Below are 23,495 nucleotides of genomic sequence, written 5' to 3'. Positions count from 1 at the left end.
GAATTGGGAGTTTTGAAACACAATCTTTTCTGGCTGCCTCAGATTGCCTCATCATAAGGGAATTGGCAACCTTTCCAAGCAGAGCCTGGCTGTCTGTGAGCAGAGCAAAGAAGCCCTAAGGACAAGCCTGCTGCCTAGCTTCCAGGATAGAAATGTCACCAGCTTGAAGTGGCACAAAATGCTCTGCTATTCTGGTGAGAAGAGAGCAAAAACTGGATTTTAGGGTTGCTGTGGCCCCAGGAGAGAGGCTCTCCACCAAATAATGCTTCAAATCTCCTATGACTAGAAGAGCAAAATCCCCATCGCCGTGGTCCTTTTTTCATCTGGAATCAGAGCATAGTTTAGGTTGGAAGGGATTCCTGGAGGTCTCCAGTCTCCGATCTCCTGGTCCGGCCGCTCAGAGCCTTTTCCAGTGAAGATTGGAAAGCCTGCTAGCATGGAAATTCCAGTCTTTCTGGGCGACCTGTATCAGAGCTTATCCACACACTGGGAAACGTCTGGGTTTGTAACCAGTGACAGTTTGCCTTGCTCCACGTCTTGAGTGCTGGTTCTCGCCCCTGGGCTGTGCATTCTGAGGAGAGGCACGCTCTTGGGCACTGATCTGCATCAGTTTATCACTGATCAGTGATCAGTTTATCTGGAGACACCTTTCCAACATAATTCACCTTTTTCTTTCCTTCCCTCTCCAAGTGTTGCTGCCTTTGCTTTAAGTACAGCCTACATTTATTTCACCCCCCAAACACAGCTACTTTTACTCTGGATTCACTCATCGCCTTCCCTTGCTGGTGAGATGCTCTCCCTGGATAAGTTTACACAGCATCTTCCTAATCACACTTTTAGGGCTTCATTTTCCTCCATGCCATCCAGCTGTAAATTATCAGGTACAATCCAACTGCAAATAAAGACTCTTATTCTTCCAGAGCCAAAGAAAACCCCAAATGAATTGCCAATTTCCACCTATGATCCAAATCACACAACTGTGTCATACCTTTTCCTTGCACTCCTACCCAGCCCTACCATTCCTTCCTTTGTGGTTAGCTCCACACAGTCAACAGGATGATATGTTATTTACGAGAAGCGCTAAGTCCTCCTCCAGCTATGTAATTTATTAGTCTACACAGGAGCTATCATAGGAACAGATGGTGGAACCATATGAAACTTTAAGAAAGAGGAACAAAATGAAAGGTAGCCAAGGTATCCATCCAGCAACTCTGAAACAGCATCACAATTATATTACAACTGTCCCTTATTTTAACCACTTATGGATCATCTTGTACCATGAACATCCAGTGACAGCACAAAATGACACTACAACAATGCCACAAAGCACAACTTTGAAACAAGATGTAAGACAGGCCCGAAGAATTCAGCAGTGAATTGCAGCAAATCCAAGGATTTACAGTTTACAATACCTGCATATTGTTTGAAGCTTATATTGACTTAGGCAAAATAGATACTGAGCACTCATAAGATACCCAAAATGGTTACAAATATCAAATGTGTCTGCACAATATCTCAGTCATGTTTCAAAGTTCAAATATCACTCCCATTCTGTGGCTGGTGAAATACAGATATGGAGGCTGGAATAAATCATTGCAGAATAAAGTAGGGTGTGAATTTAGACTGGCCTCAATGTGTGTGCTCACAGTTATTCCAAGATAAACATAAGGTAGGCTATATCCTGGTTTACTAAGGACAAAAGAATTCCTAGCTAATGATGCTGCCTTTATTGCAGGCTCCACAATTACGCAGACACAGTTGCCACAGGGCAACCAGCGTGCTACATATGTGATTAAAGTAACTTTCAACAGCACTCACTTAATGGTTCATTTAGTTAAGAAACAATGTTTCTATCCCAAAATTGTCCACTGCATGTTTGACAAGGTGGGGAATGCCTCTGAATCCTTTCTATCCCCTTCCCCAAGGACTGTAGCACACGTAGCTAACCTTATAACTGCTACCAGAATCTGGAGTTTTTCTTGGGATAGAAAGGTGATTCCTATTTCCAGTTATCTGAATTTATTGCCTAACGTAATCTCCAACAGATAAGGTCTAGATTTCCAAGAGAGTAGCAACAACCTGGCCTTCTGAAGAGAAAACTCAGTGTATTATGCCTTGCATTTCCCACAGGAAGAAAGTAACAGAAGATAGAAAAGAAATATTTCTGAACAAGGAAACGACCTTTCCGAAGTATAACCCTACCTGAGTTGTGCTTTAAGTTCAGTAAACCTGGGTCGTCTACTAGGGTCGTATGCCCAGCACTTGGTCATAAGGCTGTAGAGGGTAGGAGGGCAGTTTGGAGGCATTGGGAGCCGCTCACCGTTCTCAATTCGCCCAATCACATCATTGTTCTTCACTCCCTGGAAGGGCTTTACCCCATGCATTAGGATCTCCCACATACACACACCTGAGAAACACAACAAAAAACATTTTCCCCACTGTGAGCAAACAACAAAACCTGTTACAAAGACACAAACCCCACTTTTGTACAGCCTGACAGTGGGGTTGCTACTGAAACACCTAACTGGGCAATCAATTTTGACTTACCGGCTGGCAGCAGAGAGGAGCAATGTGCAGTGAGATTACACCCGCAGCATCAACCTCAACAATTTATGAGGAAGCATGACCCACAGCTGGCTCACAGCAGCCTGGCTTCACATTTAACTACCTTCTGCCTAGAGTAAATCAGAAGGGTTGCTCATATTCAAATCTACTTTTTTTATGAGGTAGTAGGAGCTGTGTTTGCTTTTCCCTTTGACTAGTTCCAACCGGCTTGTTTCGACACGTAGAGCCTATTTTCCCTTTGAGGGTGTTTTAACACTGGCACTGATCCCATTTTTTTTTGTACTGAAACTATGTAATAAAGCAGTTTCTGCTGAAACTATGCTAAAAGCACAAAGGGAAAAATGGTCTGCCAGCTCAGGACTGGCCAGAACGTTCCACAGGCTTCATTCTTCCAGCTGTGACTGTACGAGAGTTTTCTTCAAATTAAAATAAACCTGAAAAGTTCATTTACTGAGTTAAAATTTCACTTTGTAAGAGGGTGAACTCTTACTTGACTGCCCTGCTCTTAATTCAAGCCTCCTCATCTCTGTCCCTTTACATAGCCTATCCCTGTTCTGTCTGCCCGGAAACATCAGTCTCAACCGGTTTGAGCACAGGTGATCAGATCCATTAAAAAGCTTGCATAGTTAGGAAAAAAGATCAAAGCTTCAGGATATTCCCATTTACCCTGATTTTTTCTCAGCTTCTTGTCCTACTTTGTAAGCTAATAGGAGCTATTAAGTAGGAATCTAGCATTAAAGATCTGGGAACAGGCAGGCTGATCTATGCTTTAAGCAAGGAAGAAGGGATAATCACCATGGAAGTGAAAATATAAAATAGAAACAGCACAGAACAATGGGGTAACAGAAAGAAATCAGAGGGAAAAACAACAGTGAAACACTCATGTCCATTATGACTATGATCTAATTTCCTTGTACCTTCACCTCTGTCAGCTTCTTACAAGAGGCAAAAAGGCACATGAAACTTTACGCTTACTGAGTAGAAAAAGGAAAGAAAAACACAGAAGAGCTGGAAAATGTGCTGGAAGAAACTGGATTTTCAGAACACATGGTAAAAGCAGTGCCAAGTATCTGGAAATGATTCATTTACAGCAGTTAAAATGAAACACCAAACTTCAACAGGACCCTTAGGAAGCCCCACTGGTGTTCACTTACCAAACATCCACACATCGCTAGCTGAGGTAAACCGTCGGAAGTTGATTGACTCTGGAGCCATCCATTTGATAGGTAATTTTCCTTTGGAAGCTGCAGGGAAGGCAAGACAAGGCAGGCTGTTATTCCTAGCAGATTTTGCTCTCAGTGCAATAATTCACAGGCAAACCCCATCTCCAGTGAAGCACCTCAGCTACCAAATTTTGGACAAGAGATTTCTGCACTCTCTGACCTGCTGGTAGTCCTTGGTCTAGAGAGAAGAGCAGCCTAAATATTCAGACTGAGTTCCTTCAAGTTTTAACTTAATTCTTATTTCCACATGTAGCTACTGCAATTAAGAAGGTGCTGGCACCAAATCTGAGGCCATCACAATATCTCCTTGAGGGAACAAGTGTTTTAAAATGACTCATAAAGGGCAGGTTGTTTGGCCTACATCAAATGACAAAGAAGCAACAAAACCTAAAATATACCCCAAACGTCCCAGTGAAGCCCCCAACAATAAACCGCAAAAGCACAGCAAGTAATGATCATGTCAAAAGCATTCCCCCCTCTTAGCAATTAAACCAATACAGAGCTCACAGTGATACAAGAGAAATGAAATGCATGGAACTGTAAGAGGACAGACACAGGATATTTTATGACCAAAATTAGAAATGAATTCAAGATTAATTTATGAATGCATGGTTTCATAATATATACCATATATACATCTCAAACAGGCTTCAAATGAGGATAATCTTCTAAAACTCATGAAGAAAGCACTGAAAGCTTAACCTTGAAAGCAGACTCTTACCTACATATGAATTTCCTACTTTTACAACTTAATCAGACCTTGCGATTCTTCTTCTTAAGCACGTAATTCAGGACTTTACCCTCATCTAGTAAACTGTTGACTAGCTTCCCTTCCTATACAAATACAGCAGCTACACCAAGAAAATCTAGTTAATTCCTTTTGACAACAGCCTCAGTATTGTGAGAACCAATTGTGTTCCAACTGCCTGGCATAGAAGGGTCCAGAGCATCAGCTTACCTTTATAGTAAGTACTATCTTCCATGTATCTGGATAAGCCAAAGTCACCTAATTTCACACAGTCAGTGGCAGATACCAGCACATTTCTAGCAGCAATATCCCTGCCAAACAGAGGAGACATTATTTCTAGTCATTTAAAAACACAAAGGGGTGAAATATCATTTCAAATACTAAAACCCAGAAGCATCAAACTCCTTTGAGAGGAGCTTATGATTTTTCTATTTGTGGTTTGGGTACATATCTAAAGGAAAAGACTACGACATCCTTGCTTACTGATCCTGAGAAGACTTGAGAAGACTGCAGAATGCTGCAGTATGTTTGATCCATATAAGCAGTAACTGTAACCATCAGTGTCAATGTCAGAAGAAGTTTTAGTCATCTATTTAAATATCAGAAGAGAACAACTGTTGACAATTAGAACTGATGGACAGCACAAAATTTGCCTCCTGACCCTGCAAAGTTTAAGATCTCAAGAGGCTTTCTAATATGAGGCTCAGTTTTTAGTGATGCCACAGGGATTATGAAGACAGGCACATTCCCAGGTGAGACAACCTGCCTTGCATGTGTCTGTTGAGCCTGGATTTCAGCAGGCTTGACTAAATCTTGACAGCCTTTGCTGTGAGCAGTGAAGGCAGTACAGCCAGCTGAGCAGTGGAACTTCCTCCCATTTCAGTGTGCTATGAACAAGTTGTATTTTGGAAATTTATTGCTGGAATTAAAATAAACAGCTTAGGTTGGAAAAGATCTTTAAGAGCATCGAGTCCTACCATTAACCCAGCACTGCCAGGTCCACCATGAAACCATGTCCCTAAGCACCACATCCACAGATCCTTCTAATACCTCCAGGGAGGATGTCTTCACCACTGCCCTAGTCAGCCTGTTCCAACACCCCTGCCCAACTTGGTGCATCTGCAAACTGACTGAGGGTGTACTCGTTCCCCTCATCCATATCACTGATAATGACATTAAACAGAACTGGCCCCGATTCTGAGCCCTGGGGAACACCACTTGGGACTGGCCACCAACTGGATTTAACTCCATTCACCACCACTTTTTGGGCTCAACCATTCAGCCAGTTTTTTACCCAGAGAAGGGTATACCCATGAGCAGCCAGCTGAAACCCAAATATCAATAACAACCTAAGGGTCTGTTATTTACAGTGTTTTAATATATATATCTACCTATCTATACATACCTAATACATATGTGTTTGTATGTACAATATATACAACACATCTACAGACTTTGAATGTAAGTATTTAAATACAAAGCAAACACTTGAGTTCAAAATTAAACAGTTCATGATAACTGGACGCCTGCGAACTTTCAATTGCACACAGCAAGAGGCTAAAGCCAGCCTCTTCTCCCTAGAAAGCTCACGCTCAAATTCAAGGGAATAAAATTCCTAGAAGGAAATTGAGGTTCAACTTTTAGTTAAGCGAGTTCTTGTATTTAACAAGTGTTTTGTTTTCCCTGTCCTTTACTCAGGGAACCAAATGCCCCTTTTTTGCTTTGCTATATTGGGAAGGTTACAGCTGACTCACAAAGCAACAAGGCAGCTCAAAACTGTTCTAATACCCAACCCCATCTCCAAGTCACTCCAGGAGTGGGCCAGCAGGTGTCACTCTTGAAAAGAGTGTGATTTTGGTGGCAGCATCTGAAAGAACAGCATTCTAACACGGATACTGCCATAAACCAGCTTCAATGGATTTTAGGAGTTTCCAAGTAATGCTGTTGCACATTCATCAGATGTCAAGGAAAAGAAACATAAAAGGAAGGCTTCAAAGAATCTTAACTATGTGTTGTGTTTGTCTTCACTTGGACAAGTGTATCTGATAGCCAGAATGATGCCAGCCAAAATCCAGTATCTTGGACACCATGTATTCATAGAAACATAGAGACACAGAATAGTTAGGGTTGGAAAGGACCTTGAGATCATCCAGTTCCAACCCCCTGCCATGGGCAGGGACACCTCACGCTAAACCATGCTACCCAAGGCTCTGTCCAACCTGGCCTTGAACACTGCCAGGGATGGAGCATTCACAACCTCCCTGGGCAACCCATTCCAGTGCCTCACCACCCTCACAGTGAAGAACTTCTTCCTTATATCTAACCTGAACTTCCCCTGTTTCAGTTTTAACCCATTATCCCTTGTCTTGTTACTACAGTTCCTAATGAAGAGTCCCTCCCCAGAATCCTTGTAAGTCCCCTTCAGATACTGGAAGGCTGCACTGAGGTCTCCATGCAACCTTCTCTTCTTCAGGCTGAACAGCCCCAGCTGTATTACCTAAAATCCTGATCAGTTCCATACAAAAATACACACATACCCATATATATATATATATGTATGAAATCTTACCTATGTACAAATCTTTTGCTCTCTAAGTAGGCAAGTGCTGTGCTAAGCTGGTAAGCATAGAGTACCAGTGAGGCCAGATCCAAGCTGTATTTTCTTACTTGCAAAAACGATCTCAACTTTTTGCACAAAGAAGGAAGAAACAGAAAGAAGTTAGGACAAAAAACCCCACAAATTTGAACAAGGCATATCTCAAACTGTAACGTTTCCACGAGCATCAGTGGCAATGCCTTCCCTTAAGACTGGATGAGAAAACAAAATCCCTTGGCATGAAGGAATTTGACTCTGGGTGAAACTCAAGCAGATTCTTCTACGTGAAAACTGTTAGCCAAACCAAACAACAACATCATTGGGCACTGCTTTCAGGCTCCTTTTGAAGAGCAAAATGCTGATGATGCTCTTCCAGAGAGTAAAGCACTGCTGGACCTTTTATGCACTCTTTCCTTGGGAACTGTGCATGTTTCTGGCTGAACTGATTTCAGACCAAACCAGTACATGGCCAATCTGAACACTGATTCATAGAACCATAGAATAGTTAGGGTTGGAAAGGACCTTAAGATCATCCAGTTCCAAACCCCCTGCCATGGACAGGGACATCTCACACTAAACCATGTCACCCAGGGCTGTCCAACCTGGCCTTGAACACTGCCAGGGATGGAGCATTCACAGCTTCCTTGGGCAACCCAGTGATTAGATCAATATTCTTTTGGAAGCATTAATTTTTATGTACATTTGCTAAAACATCTGGATTTAGCTCAGAGATAGCCAATGTCAATGCAGAATACTTATAAGCTGCATTCCCAGTATAAGGCAGTTAGGACCAACCGAAGGTGGCATTAGAGCCTATAAACTAAAACAAGGCTTTGAAAAGTGATTGGGGCACTGGAAAGGAAATCTGTGATTTCTTGAAAGGAAATGACTTCACAACAGGTTTTTCCGCCCAGGTTGGGTTTTTTTTGGACAATGCTCTGCAGTTTGATAACTGCAGTGACCAATGTACAATGCAGTAAGAAATGTCACTTCAGCTCATGTTTACAGAAACACGTGGCTCAAAGAAAACAAAACAGGTATCAAAACTGAGATCCAGCTTTGTTTAAGCCATTCATCCAAAAGACATAATAATTATAGAATCACAGAATGGTTTGGGTTGGAAAGGCCCTTGAAATCATCCAGTTTCAATCCCCTGCCATGGGCAGGGACACCTCACACTAAACCATGTCACCCAAGGCTCTGTCCAACCTGGCCTTGAACACTACCAGGGATGGAGCATTCACCACTTCTGTGGGCAACCCATTCCAGTGCCTCACCACCCTCACAGTAAAAAACTTCCTCCTTAGATTTAACCTGAACTTCCCCTGTTTCAGTTTAAACCCATTGCCCCTTGTCCTATCACTATCTTGTCTCAGGCCTCTGCTGCAGAAATTGTACAGAAAAAAAACAGCAAGAAATTCAGCGTTCCAAGGGAAAAAAACAGTGTTACTCAGGAAGAATAAAGGATGTAACATAACTGCACTTCTAGAAGGTATGTTTAAAAATGCTGTTTAAACGATACTGCATTATCATCATCTCGACACAGGTCATGCTCTCTCTCTGGAACAGTAACTGAATTCTCTGAAAACCATGACTACATCACTTTGGTATGAGCTGATGCAGTTCCCTCAGTGGAGGAGTTGGGTCAAATGCTGCCACTCCTGTTTCTGAGTCTGTAACTCTACAAACACGTACGATATCATGTTTGAGGAGAGTGCCTTTGTGTTAGTGCCATGAAGTGTTCCTCTCAGTCTTTGGTAAAAGTATCTGTGAGCTAAAAGAAGACTAAAGTTGCACGAGGACTTTTCATACCTCTCCAAGTGTACAGAGCTCCATGATTATCCACACTGGGTTTTCTGTAATAACTCCAATGAGCTTCACAATGTGAGGATGATCAAACTGACGCATTGTTACTAAAGGGAAAAGAAATAAGTTGGTGTGTTACAGAAAACCTTTTTTTCCCCTTAAATAATCAGTTAAAAAGCATTTAGTCTATCACCAGAAAATACAACCACAGTTCTACAAAACTGCTGCAAGCGATAATATCTGGTCTGCGGGCAGTAGGAAACACTGCTTTAGCAGTACTGTTCTCCTGCTGTGGAAGGTGCAAGTCAAGTTCGGCTCTAGTTCTCTTGCCCTGCTATTAATCCAGTGTACAATCAATTAACCTGTGCCTTTCTACTGAATCATACAACAGAATGTAGAATAGTTTGGGTTGGAAGGGTCACAGAATCATAGAATAGTTGGGGTTGGAAAGGAACTTAAAATCATCCAGTTCCAACCCCCCTGCCATGGGCAGGGACACCTCACACTAAACCATGTCACCCAAGGCTCTGTCCAACCTGGCCTTCAACACTGACAGGGATGGGGCGTTCACAACTTCCTTGGGCAACCCATTCCAGTGCCTCAACACCCTCACAGTAAAAAACTTCTTCCTTATGTCCAATCTAAACTTCCCCTGTTTAAGTCTGAACCCACTACCCCATGTCCTGTCACTACAGTCCCTAATGAAGAGTCCCTCCCCAGCATCCTTAAAGGTCCTTCAAAGCTCATCTAGTCCAACCCTCTACCATGAGCAGGGATATCATCAGCTAGATCAGGTGGCCCAGATCCACATCCAGCCTGGCCCTGAATGTCTCCAGGGATGGTGCATCCACCACATGTCTGAGCAACCTGTGCCAGTATTTTACCACCCTCATTGTAAAGAATTTTTCCTCGTGCCCTTGATAAACATCCTTAATTAATCTTGAAGTAGGACCTCTGTTACGTTTACAGCTCGTAGTATCAACAGAAATACATAACTGGAAAGTCTGCTTCAGTTCACCTAAAATCAGGCAAGAATTGAAAATCTTTTGGCTTTCAATTAACCACAAGCTAAAACCAGCAGGTGCTTCTGGATTCTTATTCCAATGAGCTCTGAATTCTACTTCTGTACACTGGTACACAGCAGCTGCATAACCAACACACCTTGTGACACCACAAATCCCAAGAAAAATCCTTTGACAATGCTGTTTGTAAGACCTAATGCTATAAAAATTTATAACATTTTCCTGCAAAGAAACTTACATAGATAAACTTGACATATTCTTTAAAATATTAATGGCTTATGAATAATGCAGAAAAAAACACAGTAAAACAAACATCCCTATCAATGGCATAGCTTCATGCATTAATAAAAAGGAATAAATGATGTGCAACGTCAAACAGGCAGTAACAACTTGTCCTGGGTTCAGCAGTAGCAGTCATGTTTCTCCTTCTTGGTAGCTGGTGCAGTGCAGTGTTTTGACTTTCAGCCTGGGAACAGAGCTGATAACACTGATGTTTTGGTTTGGCCAAAGACTTTGTGAGCCTCATGCTCTGCCAGGGAGGAGGGGAAGCCGGGAGGAAGCAGAGACAGGACACCTGACCCAAGCAAGCCAAAGAGGTATTCCATACCACAGCATGTCATGCCCAGGATGTAACTGGGAGTTACTTGGAAAGGCTGGGAGACTGCAGGGTTGGAGGAGGTATCGGTCAGAGCTTGGTCTGGCTGGGGGGGGCGAGTTATCGCTCAGCTGGTGGCGAGGTGTTGTATTCTCTTCCCTTGTTATTTCCTTTATCATTATTATTATTGGTGGTAGCAGTAGTGATCTGTGTTATACCTTAGTTACTAAACTGTTCTTATCTCAACCCGTGGGAGTTGCATTCTTTCTGATTCTCCTCTCCATCCCTCAGGGAGTAGGGGGAGGGAAAGAGAGGGGGGACTGAGTGAACGAGTTGCCTGACTGGGTTTAAACCATGACACAACTGCTGAAATACTACACAGAAAGGAAGCTAGATTCCTAAATCGTTCAATTCCCCTCTTCCCCTTGTAAGTAAATGGATTTTGAGGGAAGGAAGCTATTTCTGACACCTCACAAAGTACGCATTGCTAAACTAGTTCTTAAGAACCAAATGTTAGTTTAAAATCTCAGTAAATAAAGTATATATTCCAAACATTCTAATTATTTAGGACTCTCTTGTGCTAAATTCAATCTGCTTTATAATGCTTTATAACATGGAAGTGTTGCTTTATTGATGTAAAAATGAAGCACAAAGAGAGTTTTAACTATCAAAGCAATGGAAAGGCAAAAAAACACAAATAGTTTTATATCATATTGTTTTGCAAGTTCTAAACATGAAATACTCCATTGTTGCAAAGTGGAAAACGAGTTCAATTAATGTCAGCTAACAAGCTCACACATTCAGAAAGGCAGTCATTCTATCATTGTGCCACCTAGTTTCTAGAGGAAGGAAGAATGAGCTACTTGTAGAAAGGAGCAGTTTACCAAAAAGCCAGTGGAAGATCAATGAAGATGTCCCCAAACTAGGTGGATTGTATTTTAGCATGTACAAATGCATTAATAGTCACACACTGCTACACAAAAGCAGAGAGGAATGAAAAGACAAGTAATGCATGTAAAAACATCTTTCATCTACTGTTCAATCTGAGGTATTCCTCCTTGCAAGAATCAATACTACATCTTTTCAGCATTGCAAACTTCACCACAGGCAAATAATGAAAACCCCCAAATATTTTAAAATTAAAATATTAGGAAATAAATTTCTTAATTCAGTGAAATAACAAAATCTGCCTCTCCAGATAATGGGATTTGGGCGTTTTGAGGCGTACTCTTAAGAACGAGGAGGCAGCATTCTTTTGAGAGGCTGCGGTATGAACACAAACAAAAGGAAGGTAACAGAGGGGAATTAGAATTAAAAACAGGAAAGAAGAAGTGGCAAAACTATTTAATCAGAACTGAAAAGCCCCATTTATCTGTCTACTACGTTGCCATTTCCTAATCTGTCAAGCTCAAAGCATAATAAGGAGCATTCAATGAGCAATTATTTTCTACATTGTGAAGAGACAGCAGCCTACCTTCGGCTGCTGAGTTATTACTACAAGCAATGGTATTTACTTTTCCAACAGCTAGAAACATAATGGGAAAAATTATAGTAATTTAAAGAGAAGTCTGACATCCAAAAATAAGAAGCCATTAGGCAGGAACACAGATTTTCTGAACAATTAGGAAAACATCCTGGAACAAAGAACAGCGAATAGAAGTATATTGTAATATCTGGCCTTAATGAAATAATTTATGGGTATAATACAATCATAGAATAGTTAGGGCTGGAAAGGACCTTAAGATCATCCAGTTCCAATCCCCTGCCATGGGCAGGGACACCTCACACTAAACCATGTCACCCAAGGCTCTGTCCAGCCTGGCCTTGAACACTGCCAGGGATGGAGCATTCACAACCTCCCTGGGCAACCCATTCCAGTTCCTCCGCACCCTTACAGTAAAGAACTTCTTCCTTATATCCAATCTAAAATAGTTTTATTACATTTATAGAAACACAACAGCAGAGGATAATAGGGAAGAATTAAGATCTGTATTCATATCTCAATTTGATTACAAGACCGAACAGTAGAGAAAAGCAGTAACTACAGCACTTGGAGAAGTTTTCTGTTAGTACTTACCGCCACAAAAAGCCTCCCTCCATGTATGACAAGTATCATTGGGGGAATGCAGTATTTGTTGGCAATGATTTGGAAAATGGGTTTATTCAATCATAATTTTTAATTCTCAATTTTCACAACTCTTTCAAACTCTTAAACATAACAATTTTAGCAACTTTGTTAGCAAAGACAACCCCCTGACCTGCGGAAGTCATACACTGGGAAAGGTGCTATGTGAATTCATTAAGGAGAAAGAAGAAAATGGAAGATCAGAGCTCTAATATTCTCAAACTGGTTCTGAAGCCTTACAGGACTCAGACATCACTGTTCAAGTCAGAAAATCAAAGAACCCCGTATTAACTGTATACATGGGCAAAGCAAGGCTGTACTGCACATACTGCAGTAGAGGAAAAGGTCATGCTATGTAGTAATGAAAGACTTATGTCAGAATCAGAAGTGTCTGGCAGAGATACTGTGGTCTTTGCAATGGCCAGTTCCAGAAGCTACCCCAGCAGCAGTATTTTAATACTCACAGGCTTCTTGTAAGAACTTTTCTCTAACGCTGTCTGAGGTGCAGTTTTTACATGTTTTGATTGCAACGGCCATGGCTGGATTCTCCTGAAAGACATGATTGGGAAACATGTGAAATAGAACCCACAACATACAGCCCTCCAAAAGCCAAGCCCTTTAAAATCCTAAAGTGTTTAGAGAAAGGTACTATTCATGAAAACATATTTAGTTAAGAAATTACACTTTCAAGGCTTGACTGTTAAACTATTATTATAAACTAGACACCCACTGCGTAACATTTAAATCTAATGTGCCTAGAATCAATGAATGGTTTGGGTTGGAAGGGACCTTAAAGCTCATCCAGTCCCAACCCCTGCCATGGGCAGGGACACCTTCCACTAGAGCAGGTTGCTCCAAGCCCCTGTGTCCAACCTGGCCTTGAACACTGCCAGGATGGGGCAGCCACAGCTTCACTCACAGGGAAGATCTTCTGCCTTAATAAAGAACTTCCTTAGTAAAGGCTTTCTTCTTTTAATCAGTTTTAAACTATGTTAAATCATCCAAAACTTATTACAAAAGAAGGGAGTTTAGCTGAATAGTATTACTGAGGATGGTAAACTCTTGATGATATTTAGCAAAAGCAGAGACAGAAATAGATATATGCCTAAACCCCACACTTTGCTTATGCCATCAAGCAACCTGAAAAGCCAAATAAAGGACTTTTAGTGGCTCTTGCAGAGCAAAGAGTGGCTCTAATTTTGAAGTCAAACTACAAAGGAAAGTAAACCAAAGATCTTACGTATTAGCTTCGAAATCAGTCACATCAAAGGCTTAAACAAAAGTTAATCAGAGCACACGTATTCACAATCAGGAACAGATTTTGCCATCTGACTGTTTACCCTCTGAACACTGAAAAATGAATGCACTAAGGCAGCCCAAAGGAGGACTCTCAGAGCTCAGGCAGCATCTTTCATCTTCTCTTGCTTTGGTGTGTAGATACCCTTTTCCGTAAGTTACACACAGCCCAGAGAAGCTGCAAGAGGTTTTCTTCTGGAAAGATCCTTTAGGTGTCTAAGTCATGCTTTGCATAGAGAGGTTGGACCAGATGATCCTCGATGTCCCTTCCAACCTGGGATTCTGTGATTCAGCATCAAATGCCAAAGCTAAACCCAGGTCAGGCTCAGCACTGAATGTTCAATATGGGATTATGGCCAAAGGGACACATGCTTAGACACACTCAAAATGAAGATGGGAGTGTAAGCTTAGGGTTAAAATGAATGACTTCCAATTCTGATTGAGTCAGTGACTTAGTACTAAAGTCCTGAATAATTTACTTGACTCTTGTGATTTCTTTCCCGATCTATAAAAAAAGGGAATATAGGAATAGAGAAACTACTCTGGAGCTAGCTTTCTACTTATCTGAAGCATGGGAAATACTCTCTACATGCTGATTATTCTGAAAAACAAATGACAAAATCAGTTTTTATTTGTTCTGGAAAACTCAGACCGAGGCATCTGAGGAAGACATTTAGGCTTTATGCTATTTTTTAACTAGAAAGGTTTTACAGTGGTTTCTCTTTATTTCAGAAGGGAGGCTTACCGGGCTCATGTAAACTCCTTGGTGGACATCTCCAAACTGCCCTTCGCCAATGCAGCGCCCCAGCTCAATTCTCTCCCTTTGAATTTCATAATCTCTGGCTATAAGAATATAATGCACTTCAAATATTAAATTTCTGAGGAAGGGCAAAGAAATAACCCACAAGACACAAAACTCAAACTCAGGCACTCCAAAGTCTCACATAAGAATTACTAAGATTAACAGCTGCTGCACACCAACCTATACAAATGCCGTATACACAGTGGAAACCTCTTAAACAAATGTTTGAACCAAAGCAATGAGGCAGGAATTGTGAAATCTGATTTGCTAAATGAACTACTATGCATTATTTATTTCAATGCAATAGAGGTAACTGAACCCTTCTTAATTATAGCCAGTAAAAGACAAAGAGGACAGTCTAGGGCAACAGCAATGATATTAAATACGGCCTTAGCACACATGGCTTGAGATGTTTAAGAGAACTCCACTATGTGGTATTTTTAGATCTTGGAACCATCAAATGAGCCCAGAGAATTTTTAAAGAGGTAACTGCAAGAAGAAATAGAGAAACAAGAGCGTGGCAAATAAAGATCAAATGAAAGAGCAGAATTTTGAGCGCATTACACCGCTAGCAGTGTGTAACTGAAGTAAAATTGATGCGTTTGGCAGATTTAGGCAATTTTGTTAACTGTGGTTTAACAGACTGAGAACATTAATGATAAAAATGGCTCAGTGCTTCAGCAAAACACTGAATCAATTGCAACTGAATTACTTCAGTTGCAATTTCATTTCTAGCAGACATGGGAAACTAGTTCAGGACTGGCAGAAAAGCACACATAGGATATGTTTTCACCTCTCCGTGTAGTAGTCAGAGACAAAAACCACAACCAACCAGTTTAGGACTTTGTGACTGCTAATTTGGCTTCATTAACACCAAAGAAATAACGTCATCTAGAGCTGGATAACAAATAAATGCCCTTTTCACTTCTTTTTAAGTACTGCATTTTCCTCTTTAAAATCCCAAAGCTAACTGGTTTAACTACAGATCATGTTTATTAAATGAAAGTGAAGAGTAAACTTAAAAATCCACATCATTCCAAACTGCAAGCATACAGGGATGGTAAAGGGGCTCCTGTTACCTTCATCTATTCCATAGCTTTCTGCAGTGCAATTAAGAGAAAAATCAAACGCTTACTTAAATATAGCTTCTTACAATCAAGACAAGGACAGACACTTTTTAACAGTTATTAGTTTTAAATGAAGAAATATATTGATGCAATTTTAAGTTTACATTAGCAGAAGTCACAGGTCTTGTGATCGTCACTGACTCAGGCCTTTGAGAGCTGAACACTTGAGTCCACTTCAATCCAGCAAAGCACTTAATGAATTTCACTTCAACAGCCCATCTCGTGGGGTCTGAATTGTAGGCACACTTAAGTGTTCAGCATCATCGAGGGCTGGGCCCACAAGTAATTACTTCCATGAGGATTCAAATGAAAAGAGCAGGAAAAACCCACCCAAGCCCACACAGAGTTAAAATGTTAACAAAAACCAAAGGACATAATTTAACACAATACTTTTTGATCTTGCAACTACTTTAGTAGAACCATGTAGTGACTTACTGCAAGACATTCAAAACACATTGCTTACTTCTGGAAAACATATATCCTTGCTTTTCAAATCTTTATGTTCAAATATATATATATATGTTTTTCAAAACATATATCCTTGCTTTTCCAGTATTTTCCACAGTAGTGGAAATGATGCTGCAAACACTGACGTGATCATGAAACATCCCTGCCACATGGTGAACTCCACGGCTCTTCAGCTGAACATGGTACCAGTTTAGCACCATCCTTCCCTCTTAACTAAGCAAACCCAGCGTTTCTGAGGGCCTGGGTATCAAGGGATTGTCTGCTCCTAGAGCAATCCTTGGTTGCCCAAACGCAGCTGCATTTTCACATATACAACTCTGAAACCAGACTACTACATTGAACGAGTTAGCCGTGACAGTTTGAGTTGATATAATTCAAATATGCCACAAGACAAAGTCCTTGTGGCAGCTAAAGCCTCATTTTTGTGGCTTCAAAGATGAAGACAGAAGAATTTTGAATTGTTATTTTTCTTCCTGAAGTCTTTCATCTTTAACACGTGGTACAGTTGGCTTTCCTCTACCACGGAGCAGCAAGTCTGTCATAGAGCAAGGGTGAAAGATGCTTAGACAGCAACACACAGAAGCTCTCCAAACAGTTTGCTCTTACCCTAGAAACCTCATCCATTCTTTTTTTAAGTGTTTTGTTTGCCATCACAATCATAAAATCTACATTTTGAGACACAAAAGTCACCAACAGCAGCAAACCAGAAGTTGGTTTTCTTTGCTTCAAAACCTGAACTTGAAAACCACCAAACCTTACAAAACTACCAAAGCTTACAAAACACCATGAGCAATATTTTCTTTACGCACATATTTACTTAAGGCTGAAATATAAGATTCAGTCCCTGCTAAAGCAAAGAAGCTTTTGGATAGAGAAGTTCCCAAGAGAAGCACCATACTTACTCGACGGCATTGTATAAGTATCTTCTTCATCTATAATCTCTGCATAGTCATCTGTCTCTGTAAAGGGAGGAAGAGTTTCGGGAAAAGCAGATGAAAACACCTCCAGAACAACATTTCCCATTTATCAATAGGTCACAACCCCCAATTACACATTGCTGGGACGCATTTACAATAGCATGAATAAAACTGGCTCATGCATAATTTATGGTATGATAATGACCTTGGTGCCAATTATACAACATCACATAGATGCATTCAGCAAGGAATAAAAGGAAGAGGCATTTGTACTTAAAAAACTTCAAGTCTGCAACTGAAAATCATCTAAACTTTGACTTCAAATCTTTATAAAAGCAAATTCCATTGCAGGAAGGACAAAACATTATTAATGGATTAAATTGCTTTACCTTTGTTCAGTAAAGTGTGACTCATAGTTTGCTAGGATTATTATGTCAAACAGGCAGAACAGAGACTAAAGATGTTCCAGGGCAGCATCTACCTCCTGGCAGTGTGGCAAGGTGAGTTGTTTTCCACAGAGACTTTTACAACCTAAAGATCTTTCAAATCACACTCTCGCCTTACACCCATTTCTCCTGCATTAGCCTCAATTGTTGCTGTTTAGTGGAAATTCATCGCGGGTTCTGACATCAAGAATCAACATCTCCTGGACGCTGTTTGAAAACAACCAGTCCCCAAAACTGGCAGAAGAGTCTATTTCTTCTTCTGTTTAAAACTTAACCTGGTCTCAAAATGGTTTCAAATGGTGTCAAGTCACTTCAGAAGGTCTTTCTCCTGCTCTAAAGAACCTGCAGTGTGTACAGGTTGTTTCCTAATGGTCAGATAAATCCCTCGGTAGGTTAGAAAACTGCAAGAGTGAGATAATTTTTCACGTCAAAGCTGATAAATTCTACTCACAAACTTCAAATGCATAAAGAGGCTCTCCAAACTGATTGATTTCCAATCCAACATGCGGTTTCTGTGCCTGGTTTCAGGTGATCAGATATTGGGCCACCTCTCAAAGACATGATTTACTCCCCTTTTTTCCTCATCTGCCCTGGAGCATACGTATATCCCTACCTCTCCCTGGTGTCATTTCTAGAGGTATGGCTTCCAAATGGTGAATGGGACGAAGCCACAGTGAGAGTGGAAAGAAGGATGGGATGATCGCTTTTGCAGCAGCCCTCAGGTCAAGCAACTTAAGCCAGCTCTGAAACCAGAGCAAGGCTCATCAATATTACACACATACATGAAGAAGAGGCTTCATTTTCTGACAAACTGAATATTTCACTATTAGGAAACTACAGGTTGCCTCTAACCTCTGACATTCGACACTTCAGTCAGCAAACGTAGTTCTATGACCCCTACTTCTTACTACTAAAATGAAATGAAAGCTATTTTTCTTTCCAACTCCTGCAGGAATTTACCATGTCTTGTACAAACAGAACCAGGAAATTCTATGGAAACTCTATGCCATTTAAATTGTTGATAGGAAATTTCTATTTAGGACACAGCAAAGCAGTCACCTAAGGAAAACCCAATTAAGTATGAAGACAGTGCACAATTCTAAACAGGCAGCAAACTCCACTAATCTCTTCCTTGGTTTTTCCCTCCCTACATTATAAAGTGATGGTTTTGTAGAAAACAAACTCCAGTTTGATCTAAACCCCATGCATCTGCTTGAAAGAAACCATCAGTGTGACACCAACGTGATGGGGATAAATCACTCAGCTTCCTTGCCATATTATGGTAAGATGCTTTTAACTTCTAAGTGTGGTATATCTCAATGATTGTTACAAGCTGGTATTTAAGGCTACAGAAAGTTCTTAATCTGTGCAAAAAAACTAGACTGAATGATATGAGAAACGTATTTGAGAAGAATTTAAAGTCTGGAAACTAGAACTGGTGCCACATTGGTCTTTAAAAAACCCAGAGCATTCGTCACTGTAGGTTATGGACCAGTGATTACAAAACGTGATAAACGGCTTGGTTTGCTCACCTCTCTATCTTAAATTAATTGAGCCATAATAAATCCATTATCAGAACACCACACACGGTTTTGATACACTGCCCCAAACCACCCTGAAACTAAAAAGGTCTTCAGTAGCCTTAATTAAATGCATGTAATTCACTAAACAAATATTTCTTGTTATGTGTTTAAGAGAGGAATCTATAGGAAGAATTCAGAAAATAATTCCTATACATGCCTGGCATTGCTTCTGGGAATTAGAGGAAAATTCATCAAGGTATTAACAGTGACGTGCTCCAAGTGTTCTGCACCACAGATAACTGACCTCCTTCACTTGTGGACTTCACCCCACTATTAGTCATATACTACTGAGGCTATTACCAAGTCTGCTAAGATATTCCAGAACCTAAGTGAAGCCTAAAGCAAAACTCAGCTAGGCAAAGCTCTCCAGGCTGCTTTAACAAGAAGAAGGTGTTAAAGTGGTCTCAAGCGCTAAACACAACAAAGCAGTGATTTCACTTGATAGCCTATCCTCAAGATCCTTAATCAGTCTAGAAAAACTAGCTCATAGATGCTGCTTTCTTGCACATTGTACAACCAGCACTGAGCCTTTTCACCTGTTGGTCAAGCCCAGATTCTTCCAGATGGAAAACCAAATAGGTGGCTTTTGGACAGAGTTGATGGTAGAGGTAAATGAGCCAACTTGAGCTTCACTAAATCTGAGTGTATTTATTAAACAGTACAAAACCATCCTTGGATATTAAATCCATAACAGCTAATCCATGACCTTTACCACCTGCTTGGAATTTCCCTTTCCATGAATTATTCCAATTTATCAGAGCCTGTAATTTATAGAAGAGAAGCACCAATAAAAAGCTATGTAGGGGTAGTATCTGCAATACAATTTCTGTATTTATGACAGTAAAAATGTCCTTTGAGGTTTCAATGCTTAAGAAAACTGGGGTACTATTAACTTTGATTTAAACATGAAGGAAAGGAGATGAACAGTTATACACCCCTTATACATTTTACTGAAAGGCCACAAGATGTTATCTCTATTTTTTTAGCACCTTTCTTTGCATACTGCTTTTTATGACCTTTTAGTACCTCCTACTTCTAATACTAAGGATACACACATTACCAGTACTAGCAGTTTGATTTTTTCCCAACATCAGATGGAATCCTTGGGAAAAATAGCTAAAAATCTCCCTAAAAAAAACCATAAATAAAACTCAGCTTGTTCCCAGAGGACAGCAAGTGGGTATTTTCTAGAAATAAAGACTTAGAGAGTCTGGAAAAGTCAAATCTTTTGTAATAATGTTCAAAGTTTTGAAGAAAAACATTAAAATGTCTTTAAAATTATCAGTTTGAGCAGCTGAAACTTGATTAACTGCATTCCATCTACATTAATCTGTCTTGTACATCTTCTTTGTATGCAAGGAGTAGTAGCAGAGTACACAGCACTCGGATGCTGCCATGTCTTTAAAGTATCACTTAGTAGGTTCATTTCTCTTGTGTTGCACCCATTAATCTCAACCACTGACCAAAACCTATCTGTGATGAAATCAAACTGAATGGACACTCTTGCAAACCTCTAAACTTCCTCTGCAACATGCCAGAAGTCTCACTGCAAACCCATGCAATACCCCAGCCTTGGGTGTCTGAAATAAGCTTTTCCTTTTCCCATTCCAGTTGAGCAGCAAGTGTTAGTTGCACAGCCTGTACAGCACAATATTTATTGGCTAATGTCCAAAGCAGACCGCTTTTTAATATGAAAAGCTGTATAAAAGTCATTACTGAAATGTGCATTAAGTGGTTTATGGATATAAGAGTTGCATATTGCATGTTAGTAACACACAGACTAGAAAACATATTACCGTCCCCACTAATTTCATCTGCAGATCCAGGTGGCATGCAAGGAGAGAGAAAAACAGAGGGGGAGAGAGAGGGGACAGAGAAGGGGGAGGGGAAAATATACTATTAAATTCATGAGTAATCCAAAAGTATTCAGACTGTAGTTATCTTATATACCTGACTCAAGAGAAACCAGAAAAGTAGCAGAATTTAAGACTTCTCACCTAAAAACCCAAGGGACAAAGATACGTTCTAAGAAGCTTGTATGATGCAACAGAGTTAATGACTTTCAAACATAAATTTACACACAAATTTAGGAGTGGAACTAGTTATTTTAAAGCATTGTTAAGAAACACCAAGTTCTGGGTTTATTCAATACTTCACTACAAAACAGATCTACAGCCAGATGAGTCAGATCAATTTGACTTTGCACGTACGTACACTTATGGCTTTGCGTAAGTAAGAGTTGGTGTTGACCCTTTCAAAGGAAACGCACTCCTGTGCTATCACGAAGACGTGAGTAAGAAATTGAGCCAACTAAGTATTAATAATACAGAGCATATTGCAATCATAAAAAGCTGAAATTTAAACCAGTGGCAAATGGAGCAACTCTACTGGGAAGATGTTCAAACAAGCACCGCATCCCGCATGTACTGTAGCGGCCCATCAATCCCCACAGCACAAGCTGATGCACTTCAGACATTACTTATAAATGACAGGAAAATGCACATTAATGTTGTAAAAGTAATGCACTTATTACTCCAATTCTTCTTCCCCCTAACAAAGCCAAACTGGTCCAGAGCAAGTGGTGAACCAGTATGCAGCCAAAAGCCATATTCAGTATTTAACTCAAAATGATCTCAGCTGATGCTTATTGTTGCTATTCTATTTCATTCATAAGCATGCTGTATCAGGGGTCCAAGAATGAAGTCAAATTCTATTAACAGAAAATCCATGGTAGATGGTGCTGCATAGCTGTACAAGTGAAATTATTGATATGTTTGTTGTTGTAGCATATGATGCTTAAAAACAAGCCCCCCCATAAAAATGGGGACCAGCAAACTTGCCACGCTGCATGAAAATCCAATTCAATAGGAGGTAAGGGAACAGAAAGGTAATGAAATTATTCTTGGAACTCTGTTTACCTGAGGCTAAAGTAGTTTAAGAACAGTAACTGAGTTAGTATATTCAGCTTTTGGGTTAATAAGGCAGCCTATACAAAGAGCAGTGCAGTACCCTTAGGCGGCGACTCATGGGAACAGAAGACGAAAGGGAGAAAGCGTCTAGCTTTCTTTACTTTATGTTGACAGTGATTGACTCCTTTACACAGAGGCAAGAAAAGGAAAGAGAAAAACAGAAACAAATTATTTGGAAATAAAAGAAAAGAGACTGGAGAGAACATCTACAATGAACGAACATAAAGGTAAAGGTTTACACTGCAATTCCGCATACGCAAATGGATATCCGAATGCTTTTGAAACTCTAAAGCATGTCTGGTGCTTTCCTTCAAATTTCTTTCTACAGCAAAGTTATTCTTAAATGTAAGTTCTTATCTATTAAAAGGTCAGCTTTTGCCAGCTATATCCACCACCATGCAAAGAATACTGTCTACCCCAGAAGTGTAATCTGCTACTGCAAGATCCCCATCTCAGTTCTGCCAGGCTGTGCTATAGCTAAATTCTGATTAGTGGCAGTCACCAGACTTCAGCATGGATGTATTGACTCTCTGGACCCCTAATCTAACACAAAACAAGCATTTCACATAGCAGGGTTACATAGAACAAGGAAAACCACAGCTGCTCTGTCCCACTGAAATACAACACTGACACATTTTATGGTCAAGTCTGGAGATCTATCCCCAGTGCAGACCTGTCATGCCTATTGCTATTGTAGCTCTCCCAGGACCTCTGAGTGAAAATCCCTAGATACTGGCCTCACTGCCCCCTTTCCTAGTCACCTCACTGCATTTAATTAGCAAAGTACTTATCAGAAAGAGAGATTTTTGAGTGGGAGAAAATACAAAGAAGCCCCAGCTGATTGCACAAGGTGAGAAAAGAGGACACAGATCGACACTAAGGACCTAAAGATAGCTGCTCCTTTTATTTCCCTTGTTATCTGTTTGCTCCTCTCTCCTTTCCTCCTTTTCTCTCTCTCCTCTATCTCAGGAAATGTGAGAGGCGCTTTAAAAAGGCAATCAACTAAAAACCCGCATCTTGTGCCTGGGAGTCCTCCACAGTCACAACTCGGGTCCAGTCACCCTGAGTGAATACAGCCCGGAGGTCCAGGCGCTAGTAGAGAAGCCCACAGGCACAGCACATTCATTGGTGGTGGGGGGACTGGAGGAAGGGTGGAAAAAGAGGATTAACTTTGGATAACTTCACATTTTTCATAGATGCTGGAAAC

The 23,495-nt window shown here is 40.6% G+C and overlaps 1 protein-coding gene across 26 annotated transcripts in view; it reads right to left on the bottom strand.

Moving 5' to 3' along the window:
• Positions 1 to 23,495, bottom strand: part of PTK2 (protein tyrosine kinase 2) — a 200,993-nt gene that overhangs the window by 28,404 nt on the left and 149,094 nt on the right. For 8 of the 26 annotated variants that reach the window (XM_062626924.1, XM_062626925.1, XM_062626931.1 and 5 more), the window contains 11 exons: positions 22,329 to 22,412; positions 21,116 to 21,133; positions 17,276 to 17,332; positions 15,858 to 15,878; positions 14,722 to 14,819; positions 13,145 to 13,229; positions 8,945 to 9,045; positions 7,106 to 7,221; positions 4,747 to 4,847; positions 3,720 to 3,809; positions 2,203 to 2,407 (listed from right to left, as the gene is read on the bottom strand). In XM_062626924.1, coding sequence (XP_062482908.1) covers positions 2,203 to 2,407; positions 3,720 to 3,809; positions 4,747 to 4,847; positions 7,106 to 7,221; positions 8,945 to 9,045; positions 13,145 to 13,229; positions 14,722 to 14,819; positions 15,858 to 15,878; positions 17,276 to 17,332; positions 21,116 to 21,133; positions 22,329 to 22,412 — 976 coding nt within the window. Of the gene's footprint in view, positions 1 to 2,202; positions 2,409 to 3,719; positions 3,810 to 4,746; positions 4,848 to 7,105; positions 7,222 to 8,944; positions 9,046 to 13,144; positions 13,230 to 14,721; positions 14,820 to 15,857; positions 15,879 to 17,275; positions 17,333 to 21,115; positions 21,134 to 22,328; positions 22,413 to 23,495 lie in introns of those variants that run through there. The other 18 variants (XM_062626929.1, XM_062626930.1, XM_062626920.1 and 15 more) reach the window with 6 other exon arrangements.

This window comes from Pezoporus occidentalis, unplaced genomic scaffold (genome assembly GCF_034315485.1).
Source record: "Pezoporus occidentalis ecotype Australia unplaced genomic scaffold, CSIRO_AGI_Poc_V1 ctg3, whole genome shotgun sequence".
Lineage (NCBI taxonomy): Eukaryota > Metazoa > Chordata > Aves > Psittaciformes > Psittacidae > Pezoporus > Pezoporus occidentalis.
This window is presented reverse-complemented; position numbering and strand designations above follow the sequence as displayed.